This window comes from Cephus cinctus, unplaced genomic scaffold, assembly GCF_000341935.2.
Source record: "Cephus cinctus unplaced genomic scaffold, Ccin1 Ccin1_scaffold0970, whole genome shotgun sequence".
Classification (NCBI taxonomy): Eukaryota; Metazoa; Arthropoda; class Insecta; order Hymenoptera; family Cephidae; genus Cephus; species Cephus cinctus.
In genome coordinates, this window is record NW_014333527.1 from 364201 (window position 1) to 378195 (window position 13995).

The 13995-nt window shown below is 44.7% G+C and overlaps 1 protein-coding gene and 1 long non-coding RNA gene across 4 annotated transcripts in view; one reads left to right on the top strand and one right to left on the bottom strand.

The window, feature by feature from the left end:
• The window catches only part of LOC107271420 (probable JmjC domain-containing histone demethylation protein 2C), a 44537-nt gene that overhangs the window by 17590 nt on the left and 12952 nt on the right, over positions 1-13995 (top strand). For 2 of the 3 annotated variants that reach the window (XM_015747405.2, XM_025088669.1), the window contains exons 2-4: positions 7865-8131; positions 9596-9709; positions 13003-13197. In XM_015747405.2, the coding sequence (XP_015602891.1) occupies positions 7865-8131; positions 9596-9709; positions 13003-13197 (576 nt within the window). The remainder of the gene's footprint in view (positions 1-7864; positions 8132-9595; positions 9710-13002; positions 13198-13995) is intronic. The other variant, XM_025088667.1, reaches the window with a different exon arrangement.
• Positions 9704-12514, bottom strand: LOC107271422. Its single transcript, XR_001538640.2, has 4 exons — positions 11706-12514; positions 10781-10943; positions 10421-10645; positions 9704-10301 (listed from the first exon to the last, which is right to left on the bottom strand). It is a non-coding gene; the product is annotated as an uncharacterized LOC107271422 (long non-coding RNA).

Genomic DNA, 13995 nt, shown 5'->3' on the forward strand with positions numbered 1-13995 from the left:
GCCCCAGCCCCCTTGCCCCGTGCTCTCGTTTCTCTCCAAAATCCACCCCCTCTCATCCCCCCTCCTTTCTCACCCCTCGTCCCTGTCCTCGAGGGGTGAGTTTGATTAAAACGAATCCGGCTCTCCCACCACCTTCATCCTCCCGTCCCTGCAACACTAGCCCGTTTTACCGGGCAACGCCCAGATCCGACTGTTACGACTCAAAATATCAGCCGGGTCCTACTGCCATTCTAAGGGTGTATCTATTTTTGGATTTTCTGTTATCGCCACTTGAAAAAAAAAAAAAAGTAATTTTAACGATTACGCGCATAGGGGATGCTTTGAATTTTTTCAAACGTACAGAACTACCCTAAGGACTGTATAGGGACGAATGACGTGAGTTGATTTTGTTGTTATTAAAAAAAAAAAAAAACAAAGGTACGAATTGACAGGAAGAAATAAGTTTGACGTAGGGCTGCTTTGCAACGGGCGACAGAATTACAGGTCGGATTGACATTGCGGACGGAAGCGACAACCTACGCACGTATTCGACGTGCGTCACGCGCTGCTTGGTCGAGCGGAAGGAATTCGAATAGATCGACTATCGATTTGCAATTCGAAAGTCCTTTACGCTCTATCAGTGCACCCTTCGTACCTAGTCAGTGTTTATTTTAATGATTGCGAGTCACCCGAATGACTTTAGGCTCGTCTCACATGTCGCAGATCCCCCCCGAACACTCCCCGTCGCTCTTATTAACTCGTACGTAAATGCCGTCACTGATACCGTATCCTACATTACGCAACTATTTATGTTATTCTGTAGCATGCACGCCCGCCCTCAGATACCAGCCTTTGCAGCCCTCGCATGCTATGTAATATCGACCGTGGCAAAGCTACAGCCCTAGTTTCCCTATGCTATTTATTTATACGGAACGTTCCATAAAGAAATCTTTACGAGGCCTACACGTGTCGCCGTCACGCTCTGTACGTTAACCCCAGCAGCCCTTCGAAATTCCACCCTCGACGTCGCTTTGCGTGTAACGCTGGAATCGCACTGAAAACGTAAGACTCGCATAAGGATTTCTCGATTATCGATATACGTTAAATCAACGGTTTTCATACTTTTGGTTATCAGTTTTATAGGGATCAGTATCTAGGTACTGCTGTTAGAAGGAATGATCGGATTCGAAAAAAAAAAAATTTAAGACTTGCTCATTTATCTTGTGCAGGACGTTTTGCCGGATTGTACATTTTCCGGATCGAATATATACAGCCGAGTTCACTCGAGCTGGCCATGTGCTTTGGTATTAGGGCGAAAAACGAAAATCACTCTTACTAAACAGCTTCGATGCCGGATATGCGAAATATTGTACTATCCGCTTGAATGTCCCATATTAACGTTGCAGTCTGTTAAAGGGGTCCATATCCGATCTCGTCCAGCCGATAATGTTTTGTCCCGTCGCTGACTACTACGGTCTCCCTTTGATACTGTTCGTAAACCCGGAAGAATTTCGTTAGGGAAAATTACTTGGATTGAGATCTATTGCCGTTTTTTGTCTTTATTTCTGAAGTGGGTACGTGTATCAGGATTTGTCCCAGTCTGGAAATTCGTGGACTTAGAGGAGTCCTGATTAAATTCTCTAGGGACTTTCATGTTTCTGTATGTCATTCAGGGTCCACGGGCTTCGTTTTAGTATGGACATTTATCGTGCCGCCAATGCTGCTGGGAAAGCTGTTTTTATTTACGAGGGAAAACTCATTTTCCGACTTGAATTTTCCTTGTTATTATTGTTACTGACATCTCCTTCTTATTCGTGATAAATTTCTTCTCTTTCTTCCAAGTGAAACTGACTGGGTCGTTTCTAGGGATTCTAGGTAGCGTTACCAACGTCGGACTAATTTTCATTGGTACCAACGTGTTTTCTCTTCTCGTATATAGATCCCAGTGACAGCTGACAGGCTACCGTGAATGATGGCTGTCAATCGTGACTGATAACTAGTTTCTCCAGAGTCGTTCAGCATTTCACCGGTTGCCCTTTGGAATTGCGAGAATTGATCGTGGAATTTTACAAAAAAAAAAAATTATAACGATACCGATGAAAAAATAATCATTTTTCACTTGAAAATTTGGACGATCGCCCGAGAACCGAGCACGTTCGACGGTGATCATTCATAACCTAAATTGAAGCAGATTAGATTACGTGACGTCTCCGTTCCGACCACGTCGAACAAGTCAGCGAATTATTACAGGCCTCGCTTACTGCGTCTCGAGCGACCAAGAAAGTTCTGGTCGCTGTACCAATTCCAGCGGAATAAAAAGTGTCTGAAGCCTGACGATAATTAATGCGATAAAGAGCATAGAAATTCACGGTGAACGGAGAAAAAAACCAGCGCTAAAATCCATCTGATCTCTGAGCAAAAAAAGAAACTGTACCGGTATGATCGATAATTTAAAAACTTTTTATTTATACTTAACGCATACAATTTTCCGTACACCCGGTATATGAATTCCGCGTGGCGCGAAATCACCGATACACAGACCCAACGACCATCCAGCTAACCAACAGACGCAAGGTCAGTCAGTGGCCTCCAACTTCCGGTAGAACACACAGGCGTATCTTCATGAATATGTCGAGCTGCTATACGCTAACGCGTTAATTAAACGCACACTCGAAGTTCATAGTCACACGCGTATATTATAGATGCTACGGTATATCTGTATCTAGAGATTTCTAAACCGACGCTATTTACTAGCCAGCATTTAAATTCGTAAGCACGTGGTTGGACTCGATGCAAGAAACTATAATGGGAGAATTGATAACAGCCCGGAGGGCAGATGCAGACCGAAATTAGTAGCACCCAGTAATTTCAAGATTCCACCACAAAGTTACATACTGGTAGAGTGAATTACAGAGAAAATTGTCCTAAGAGAATTCCGACTATCCCGAGCACTATATATATACCTCGACGGTATAGCTATATACAAATAATACAGTCGGAAGAATTCCTGCAATTTCCTCCCACCGTTAATGCAGAAGCAACACTCGGTTCTTCGTCTCCCTTCGTCAGCACTCTAAATGGAAATGCATCAACTTTTCCTTCCTTGTCCTCCCTCCCGTCCGCCCATTATCGTTCACTCCCTTTTTCATCCACTAGCCCGGGAAGCCTTTCGTCCTCGATAGAGGTCGCTTCGAGGTGACCCATTTCCTTTGCCATGGTTCACGCCAATTTCTTTTTCTTTTTTCTTTGGTTCTCCTCTTCGTTCCCTCTTTTCACTCTTAACCGCGTAGAAGCCCCGGCTGGTTCAAGTTCCCGTCAAACTATCGGAAGTGTTTTAACGACGTTGGAGACCTCGGCAAGCAAGGGTGAGATTGAAAAACAAAAAGAGTTACCAACTCGTGCGATGCAAGTCTCTCGCATAGGTGGATCAATCTGCACGTGCACCTAGGTTGGATACACGTTGGTGCATACATGACGATAGTGCAGAAAAGAGTTGCCACTACTCTGGCACTGCAGCTTGAGAGCTCCGTACTCCAAACGCGCGCTCATCCTCTCGGCCTATTTTTGCTAAAATCTGCACCCGAGCGCTGCTTTTGCATGAAAGGCGTGTGCAAAGGTGGAGAGAGAGAGAGAGAGAGAGAGGGAGGGTCTTTTGTTGAGAAGTACACCCCCTCACACATTCCCCCTCTGTTCACCGTCACAGCCCTCTGGCAATGTTCTTCCAGCTTCCAGCTATTCAACCTACTCATACACTCTCTCTCTCTCTCTCTCTCTCTCTCGCTCCCTCACTTCCGTTCTTATGACACCAGTCGGTTCCCTCATCCAAATCCACTCATGATTTTTCAACGAAATGTACTTCCCGTTTCAAGAAAACTCCCTCCGACTCTCCTGCATCTCTGCTCAGGTACAGTTTGGCTTTGTGCGCGTCTCTACTGTAAATAATGTGTGCCGCGTGTGTCACTGGGACTCCGGCGCGCGTTCCCCGGATGAATAAAAACAAAACTAATGACACGCTTAGGTATCCAGGACGGTATAACGTGGAGGCCCTGCAGGGAGTCCTGGATAAGCAGTGACAATCGTGATGAAGATACGTTCGGATTGCGTCGTAATGTTTCACCTCGTTTTTATATCCCATCGTCCGTGAAGGAGAAATCCAAGCGAACTCGTATTTAACCTCTGGAACGCTCGGGCGCCTGTACTGTAGGCAGGTTATTAGACTTTCGTTACTTATGGCCAAACGAACGACGTATCGCTCAAAGGTTAAGGCTCGCTCGCGTCTGAGACGCATCGGCAAATATTCGTCCGTGCGCACATGAGGAAACGAGGGGTCGTAAATGCATATCTTTTTATTATTATTCGTCTTTTCATGCGTCATGGCAAACAGCGCGAAACTCAAGGTCGACTCTTAACTTCGTATTTTCATGCATTCCAGCGTATATAACGCGTACACTCACTGTATATACAATACATATATAGGACGTGTGCTCTTCGCCTAAAGTCGAGTGAAAAACATTGAGATTTTTCAAGATGGAGCTAAAAACATGTTTTGTTCTTCGCGTATTCGTACGAAACGACTATTGCGTCTTTGGGAAGGCACGGGAGTTTCTGCTAATCGGCTGATTTCTTATCACGCGTTTATCACGTCAGTCTCGGATCGCGTTAAGGAAGATTCGATAGAGATCGCAAGATGCTTATATTTACAGACCAATCGTTAACAGGTACGGTGCTATTAGGAGTTACCTCACGTTTTCAAACTCTGTAGCTCTACCTGATATACATGTACATGTGTATACGTCTTCAGTCTCGAGAGGGAAAGCGAACCCATTATCGTCCTGCGGAGTTCAACGTACTTGCAAACGCGCCCATTGCTGTTCTACAGTCTTGAAGCCTGGTTGCGTCATATTCGAGAATCGAAGGGAATCGATTTCCATTGGGTATCGATAACGTCAAGGAGGTCCTTTAAACTAAATACCAGCTACGGCTTCAACGTGCTAGAAACTTTGGCGTCCTTCACGACCTTACGAGTACCGCTGGTAAAGATTTGTGATTTTAACGACAGACGGGAACAATGAAAAACGAAAGGATCGTTCGTTATATATCTATATATATTGCCGAGAGGTTCACGCAAAGCGCAGATATATCTTGGCTGGAAATTCCCGCGTGTCTTTCTGCCGAACGGAATAGGCTTAGGAAGTTTGGTAGCTGCGCTAGTGTCCAAGGGTCGTACGTAGTCGGACGTTGGTCGGTAGTAGGAAGAACCTGGTAGACGTCAGCCAAGTCTGTGTTACTAGGGTTTCGGTCTGGTGTGTATGTAGATACCGAACGTGCGGAGAAGGACTGTGCGGGTTGGACAAGGATGCGGAGAAAGTTGACGCGTGGGTATATCCTGGGAATCCTAAAGTCTTACTTACATAGGTACGTGGGATCGCACGATGCCTTTGTGGATATGAATGATTTATTGTTATACTACTTGGGCATTGGCCGGTGCTGTTCTGTAGATATGGGCCTATGTAAATATGAAGTTTTCGATTAATCGATAAATGTAATGTGTCTAGATAGCCGTGGGACGAGCTTTACAAAATGTTCTCCTCATTTTCACGTACCTCCGTCAGGGCCGTCGTAACGTTGGGTATTTGTATCTGGGGCACATAGGCTCACTTATCTGGAGCGAAACCCGGTCCCCTGTCAATGCTGTATCGTTATGGAGGAACAATACGAATTTCACGACGATAACAACAAAGGACACGGAAAGTGTCCTATGGGTTAATTGCACCGTGGAGGATTGCGAAAGGCTTTGAGAAGTGTCTCCGGGCTTCGAGTTCCCGCCAAGAATATTTCACAAGCTGGGGAGAACGGCAGTGGCGTCAGCTTCGTGGTGTTGCTGGAGGGGCGGCCGAGCTGTTCGACGGCGGGGAAACGCGATAGGGACGGTAGGAGAAGCTTGAGGCAGGTCGCGCGCAATTGTGAAACCAACATGGCCGCCAGGTGCGTTACCATGACAACGGCCAATAGGTGGGGCTAGCGTTGCTCGGGAGGCGGGGCTCATTTATACGGCGGCCATCATGATCACGCTCTCTGTGAGATGTCGCCATCTGACGAGAGCGACACTAACCTCTCGCTGTAAAGCTTTCCCGTGCCGGGAAGAGGGTGTCGCCAGGATATGCCTTTGGGCTTTAGAAAGAATCGTTATCATCGAACGAGCTTACAGCTATTCCCATAGTAGCGCCTCTGTCACTCTTTAAATTCCTTTATAACGTACTTACCAACCTCTAGGTAAATCTGTACTTTTCTCTTATTATTCTTAATTTTTCATGCATCAGTCACTCGTTAACATTTAATTTTCTTCGTGGCTCAATTAAAATTCGTCTTGTAATTATCACGCGTTATCAATACTTCTCGCAGACTCGTATAACAATTTTAATACCCTGTACAAATTTATTGCTATTATATATTGTGCATTGGTTACTTATCAGCCCGTACATACACGTGCAAACTACACTTTACGATCAAGTCTCAAGCAACGCGATACACATAGATATTCGGTACCCAGTCACTGTAACACATATTGTCACTGGCCAACGAGCCACGCACCTTGAAATATGTATAAACTGTCGTTATTGCAAACATACCATATCCCACCAGAGTCACGTAGAACCTACCCAGTCCATCCCAACCAACCACTCGGCTGTTATCGCCGTACTAAAAATACTAATAAACAAAGAGAAACCTCCATAAGGAAACTATCCGTCCTTAATACCATCCCGGGGAATCTTTCTCCATCCGAATTCCTTTTCAACCTGAAATAAGAAATCTACCAGATAGACGCAGGGAATCCCGCGATCAATCCTTTGGATTATCACGTTCCTACCTAACCCAACCTAAATCCACCGACATTCACCATCCAGTTATACCTACCCGCCATCGTACCTATATCTACCAACCCCTGAGAGGACTTTACGATCCTGACTCACAAGGATCGCTGCTGGTTTCTCCAGCCTCCGGGGAATCTCATTCAGAGTACCTACCTACCTAACCTACCTATCTAACCCACTATCTAACCTACCTAGAGCAACTCGATCTTCGATCGGACCACCTAAGATATAGGATACCCCAAGAACCTAGATACCCAGAAGCAGTCGAGAGGGCCAAATCGCCGCGTTAAAGAGTTTTTACCAGTAGACAAGGCCTGCGAATAAAGATCCTAGCTTCACCTGACAACCCATAAGCATACCGATACACCAGCTAGTAGAGTGTAGTCTTATAACTACACTCGGATAGGGGGAACAGGGGGTATATGCCTACTCGATGAATAATGCATCGCGATCACAATTATACGCTTCATACTTATTCATAGGAACGCGGCATAGACACCCGCACACAGGTGCGTCCGAGTAACGTGGAAGCGATGAAGACGTGGATATAAAACAAAAAGACGTATAAAAAGTAGAATCCTAAGGTAGACACCGTATATAGATATCTTATTGCTTTGTTTATACCCGTACACGTTTCGTCATGTGGCTCCAATGTCTCTACGCACACTTAACGTAGGTGCAATGGCCGATTCGCGAATAAGAGTCTACCTACGCGTACGAATATTGCGTAGGCGTCTTACACGTAACGTCGCACAGACACATCTGCCCCGCGGCCTCTTTACTATATTCCTATGGCGCGTTACCGCCTATGAATTATTTATTGGACATCATTATAAATCGCGAGTAACATCTACGACGCGATATACGGTCCTACGATACTTTTCGCATTTACCTATTGGGCTCCAGTTGCAATGAAAAATTATTTTGTTCGATTCCCAAAGGACTTTTGTCGCGATTTCGCCTGATAATAACAATGCCAACGCGCTGGATACATCTATCGATTATGTTGACAGGTGCTCGTAGAATACGACGACGTTGAGTGGCAGAGAAGAGAGTGGCTGTCGCCCCACAGGGATGCTGTGTTCTCCCTGTTTCTCGTCGAGAAAGGCCTATACTGGGCCGAAAGACCTGACCCCAGACACACGAGCCTTATCACTATAAACCACCACAACCATCACGGCAACCACGCCAACAACAACCATCATCAGCACCATAGACTCAACGGGAAGCCACTTAGAGGCGCCACGGCAGCAGCGAATACGGTCGGTTGGCCGGCACTGGTGAGTATTTTGGAATTTCATTTTTTTTTTTTTTTTTTTTTTTTTTTTTTTTTTTTTTTTTTTTTTTTTCCTTATCGTCTTATCATTCGTTAACGCGAACAATTCCCTTTTCACGTGACGCACGGCCTAGATGTTTTATATAATCGTGGGATCGGTACAGTGTATATGGGGTATATATGATATTGTCTATCGCGTTGCTCACGTATATTTTATACGTAGTCACGTACAGGTACAGTGCCCTTAAAAAATCGTCACTGATCGATTCAGGACAGGAGCCGTGTGTCAGGGTTAATTTGCCGCGTGTAAAAAAATGTTTTGAAAATATCGTCGCTTTCCGTCACGTCGATTGGTCCTTGCTGTCGTCATTCGATGCATGTGATTTTGACGTGACGTACGAGTTCACGGTATGACGTTTCGGTGACTTTAGAAATCGATTTTTTAATCGATTATTGAATTTTGGTTCGCAACGGGTATCTAGCCGTATCATGGTTAACGCTGTATTGAAGATTATACACGTGTGTTAGGTAATGCAGTGCCAGTAGTAGACCAGGTTGTATATCTGGAAATTCAATGTTTTTACATAGCCGTTACGTCAGCCCGATATATAGAGACCCTGTGTCATTGTAATCTAGATCTCGGCCATTATCCACGTTAATTGCGATAACACCGATAGGTTAGTTAATGTTCCGCCAGGCCCCTCTAGGCTATCCAGGAACATCTTCCGCTCCTGCACGATTGCAAGTACCGTTACCAGATCGTACCACTGTGGGTAGGCACTATATCACACTGTACGTACCCCAGGTACTGGTTACATACGATAACGTGGGTGAACGTAGGAGTCTAGTGGTCGTACTAGAAAGTCTTACTGCGCGAAACTTATTTATTTTGTTATTGATTTTATTATTTTTTGTACGTATCTATATTGCCACCGGTGTTACTACTTTTGGTATTTTTTTTCTTCGTATACCTATACGCTTCCGCATGGTTGACTCTGACAATGAGAGGTAATGGACAAAAAAAAAGGCAGATCGATCGGTCGATCCTATCCTGGATCAATTATTATTCCAGTCCGGTCGTATGTACGGAGCTTTAAACGCTCCGGCAGGGCGGCAGCAGGAAGAGGTGCAGTTTGCATGCAAAGCGAATTGCAATCTCCTGCAGCGACGCGGAGGAGCGAGACGTGCATTTTATTTGAGGCAGCTGGAAACCTGATTCGATCGGCAGCTCGGTCGGATTTGAGTTTCAATTATAATTAGGGAACTTTTAATTACACCTCGTGAATGTCCTACGGGCGCAGGAAAATTTCACCGAGGGATTCTCTCGTGTTATCTCATTTTCTCATCTTTCCCTTTATTCACCTTTCTTCCTTCCGTTATTACGTACGTATACGGTGGCAGGATCGCTGTCAGCACATTTATCGTACGCGTCGCTATCATTCATTCGCTTTGACATTTATGCTTTCAGACCTTCTATCCGCTGGTAGCCAGGGCTGAACTTCCCGAGGACATGATGCCCGTGGAATTCATGCAGGATCGCAGACTGGACTTCCTCGACTATGCCAAGCTCAAACCCTTCACTGTGAGCAGACCTTTATTATTCTATTGTATTCTATTCTTTTCCATTGTGTGCTCGAGTGTATATCTTTTCGCTATCTCTTCTTTTTGTTTTTTCTCGCTGTACGTTACCCCATTGCTGGGAGCTCGAACGCGAAACGTGACGTGCGTTAACGAACGATTAAAGCAGCAGCCACTTCGTAACTGCTCTCGTACAACACTTCCGCTTTACGAGCCCCGAAACTTAGTTCGTTACAAAGTTCATTACAAGTTGCACTTCGATGCGATTGCCTCGGTCGGCTGGCTCGGCCCTGCAGCAATCCAAAGAAATATCTTCTGGTAATCCTTACGGCGCACGGCTCTCGGAATAAGTTTAAGATCCGGCCCCGGAGTGAATAGGCATTACAGAATCGACAACGACGCTTGGCTAATTCGCCCTGATTACGTCGTTACAAGTCTATATCAACTGGAACGAGATAAAGGATCGCGTCTGTACAAATTTGACCTTAAGACTCGTAAAATTTATTTTTAACTGATTTTCGTGTGAGCTTCTTTTTTTTTGTTCTTTGCTTCTCTGGATTTACAGAGGAATCTTCTCTCTTGCTTTTTTTTTCCCTCTGGAAAAATATGAAAGCGGAACCTTAATATACACAGTGGCGTATTTACGTGGAAAATTAATTCCCCCCTGGCGGCTATCTGCCGTACTAAATTAAAGCTTTCTCTCGCGATAACTCACCGAGAACATTTTTTAGATCCTCTTTCCGGGGATGACGTACGTGCAGTCCTGCGATTCCTGGTAAAAATATTTCTGAGCCAAAGCTTTCTCGACGAGACTCGCGCACTTCGTTTTTGGATTCGTAATAAATTGAAACTTTTTTGCCGAAAGTCAAGGAACCGCCTATGTCGAAGGAACGACGCAAGTCGTCAAAGGGTGGACTCTCTCCGATCGTCCCTCGGTCTCCTGAAATACACCAAGGGGGTTAGGTATAAACGTCAACGAGGGTTGTACGGGAAAACTCCTTCGGCGTTGCTGACGGTGAGAGCGGGAGACGGTCGGGGAATTGTTTCCAAGTAATTAAACTGAGGGAAGTTTTACCGTTAAAAGTTGGCGCAGCTCCTTGCGCAAACGTTAGTCATTTACGTGGAAAAGTTTTGGAGCTTGCGGTCATGGCCGACTCGCGCTTTTTTTCCCTTGGCATTACTCTCGGCGTCTTGTCGGGGCGGTTGAAAAACGAGAAAAATTTTTGACGAGAATTAACCTGCAAGAAGATTGAACGATTGAGAAATTATTTTCCTTGGTATATACAGTTTATATACGTAGCCCCGATTTATATGTAATTATGTATATACAGGGTACAGCTAAAAATGTATGTACAAGAGAGATGAAAACTCGGAAATAATTCATACGCTCGTAAAATCAGCCTCCCGGAGTCTCCTGACCCTGAACTATAAATGCACCAGCGGGGCTCTTTCTCCGTAACTCGTACGTACGTGCCGCATAGTTAAGCCGCACGTTCAAATGGCTACAGGCACGTATAGTATAGGCTTACGCGCACGCGGCGTGGGGCATACGTGGACACGGGCCATTACGCTGCTGGCCAAAGCAGCGAATATCACAGTATAATGGCCGCTGTTCAAAGTGTATATACGAGGAGAAACGCACACGGCGTCGGGATACCGCGATTTTTCACTTGACTCTAACGGCAGCTGACTACTCGTAGCACTGCTTTAGCTCGCGTGACCGTTTCAGCGACAGTCGCCGGTTGCGCGTGCATCGACGTTTGGAAAGGCGCCAAGACCAGGCGCCAACATACTCTCGCCGTGCTAACTTCACTGCCAGAGTTTCCACGGGTCAAGCCAGTCAGTTTAGAATGTACGTTCTGACGAAATTTTAGACTACGCTTACATGGAAACGCTATGGATTTTTATCTAAAGCGAGAGATTGATTCAAGAGATATAGCTGTGTAAATTATTAAATTATATATTTTACATTTAATCGTTCACTATTTCGTATTACTCACCATAATCTATAGTCCGTTTAAGATTAGCATTGCACGATGCGTCGGGTACACGAGCGGAGCTTTAACTATACACAAATCACTTTTATTATACTTTCGACTAAGTAGCAAGCAGTTAATCGCGTTTACAATGCAATAACCGTCTTTCCAATCTTACGTTATCTTATTGGCAGAGGGAACGTATTCTGTTTATCGGGACTCACAATACCGTAGAAAGTGCAGGTCGTGCCAATTGAGGATACGAGAGCTTAACTGCCACGTCATTTCCTCAATTAAATTCAATGAAATTACTTGGCTCGCGTAATATCGCCTATTCACTGCGATTCTAACGGTAAAGTCGGGCGGGGACGAAATCGACGACTACGACGAACGAGGTCGCCGTAGCGCGCTTTACCTTTTACCGACCGAGCATGGAACAATCGAATTCAACCTAACCCTAACCTCACTTCACCGCGCTCGTCTTCTCTTTCATTATCGTTCACGCTATACGATCCTCTTCTCTTTCACTTTACACAGTGCATTGTTCGCCTATGACAATTCACTCAAATTACCTTGGCATATCTTATTAATTAAATTGTCGTCTCTTTCGACGTCGTATTGAATGTCATCGCTATTCAGTCACTCCGTGAACCCGGAGCTTTGACTTACACTTAATTTACGATTAACCAGTCACTTATTTCAGCCGCGGACACTGACTACGCGTAGGTTACGATTACTTTGCTGGTAAACGTTTATAATTGCTATGACGTAGCTGTAATTAAACCAAGTCGTCGAGCACAGCATGTAACGGACATCCAGACCACGTAGCGATTCTAAATTGACTGGCGTAGTACTGCTTGGCCTACTGTGGTGGCGCAAGTGCGTAGGACTCACCGTTAAGATATATGAAGACATCTGATCAGTTGATATTTTAAAATTGGCAGATGATTTAATACTGAATTATATGGTGTTTCCTATGGCAAGTCTCGATAAAAAGGAAAATGGTAATGAAGCGGCATTCTGCTGGTGGAAGTAATTAATTAAGGAGAGGACTGATTTATTGCAAACTCGCCTTTTTATATCCTTTATGTGGGATGGGAAGAGGGTATTCTTGCGAAGAAAGATTTTACAGAGGTCAAGGAGGTTAGGAACTTTTTTTTAATTAGAAAAGAAGTTGGATCGAATGCTACGATCCTTTTTTTCTTTTACAATTTTCACATTTTTTTTTTTTTTTGCTTGTTACTTGTTGTTTACGCTTGCACCCTGTTTCCTTGTAGCTTCTTTGCATACTAACGAGGGTGATTACCTTTTGTTTTCACAGCAGGACTGGGAACTGACGAAGGGCGGCGTACCTTGGGGTAATGCTGTGAGGAGATGGGCCGAGATGCAGGATGGTCAGAGGATTCTCCTTACCACCCCTAGTGTCCTCGTTGGCTTCAGGGTTGAAGTATATCGAGCCGAAGGCACCACTCAGTGGTACACGGCTGTTATCGTTGGATACAATGAATCCACCAAGGTAAATTTAATTTGCAGGCTACATCTACGTTAACCCCTTGTTACCGAGTATAAGCATTTTCTCTATCAGAAAAAAAAAATACGCGCAAGTGACGTATTCATGAGAATCGGCGTAGTTCTGAATAAATCGGGGTCTGTTTTTTTTTTCTTACTCCACAGCTCCTTTGATTCCCGTAAATCCGAGGTCGGTTAGAAGGCAAAGTATTTTTACGTAATTTCCGTTTTCCCCTTGGCGCGAATACAAAAGTAAAAAAGTTACCGAATAATTTCACCGTAAAGGTCGAAAGTCACGTAAAGCTCGTCCTCGTGATATTTTCCACGTCCTGACGTAGATGGCGACACTGGTGGTTGTTAGTAAAGGCCGAAAAACGAAATGAAAATGAAAAGTGCCAGGTGACCCTTTCCTTGGACCCACCTATATTCCACATCAAATAATTTTCGCCTCGTATTTTTCGTCCATTTCTTTGAAAAACCTTCGATCTCAAACGTACCCTTCTATCCCCAAATTCATTCCCAAACCTTTTCCACCTATACCCAACCCGCTACACGGTCCAGATCTTTCTTCAGCAAGATCGCAGCAGCTTACAGAACTTCCGATGCCCGCAGGCTCAGGCCATTTTAAACTTGAGAGATTTATTCCACTTTTCGCCAAGAACTTTCGACGTCTCTCTTTAACCTTCTTTCTTCTCTAGTTTCAATCCGTCGTCCTTTCTTATTTCTCTTGTACTTTCGTCGCTCTATCTCATCCACCTGTTTCTCATCTTCCGTTTATTCCCTTCCTTTTTTCCTATCTCCTGCC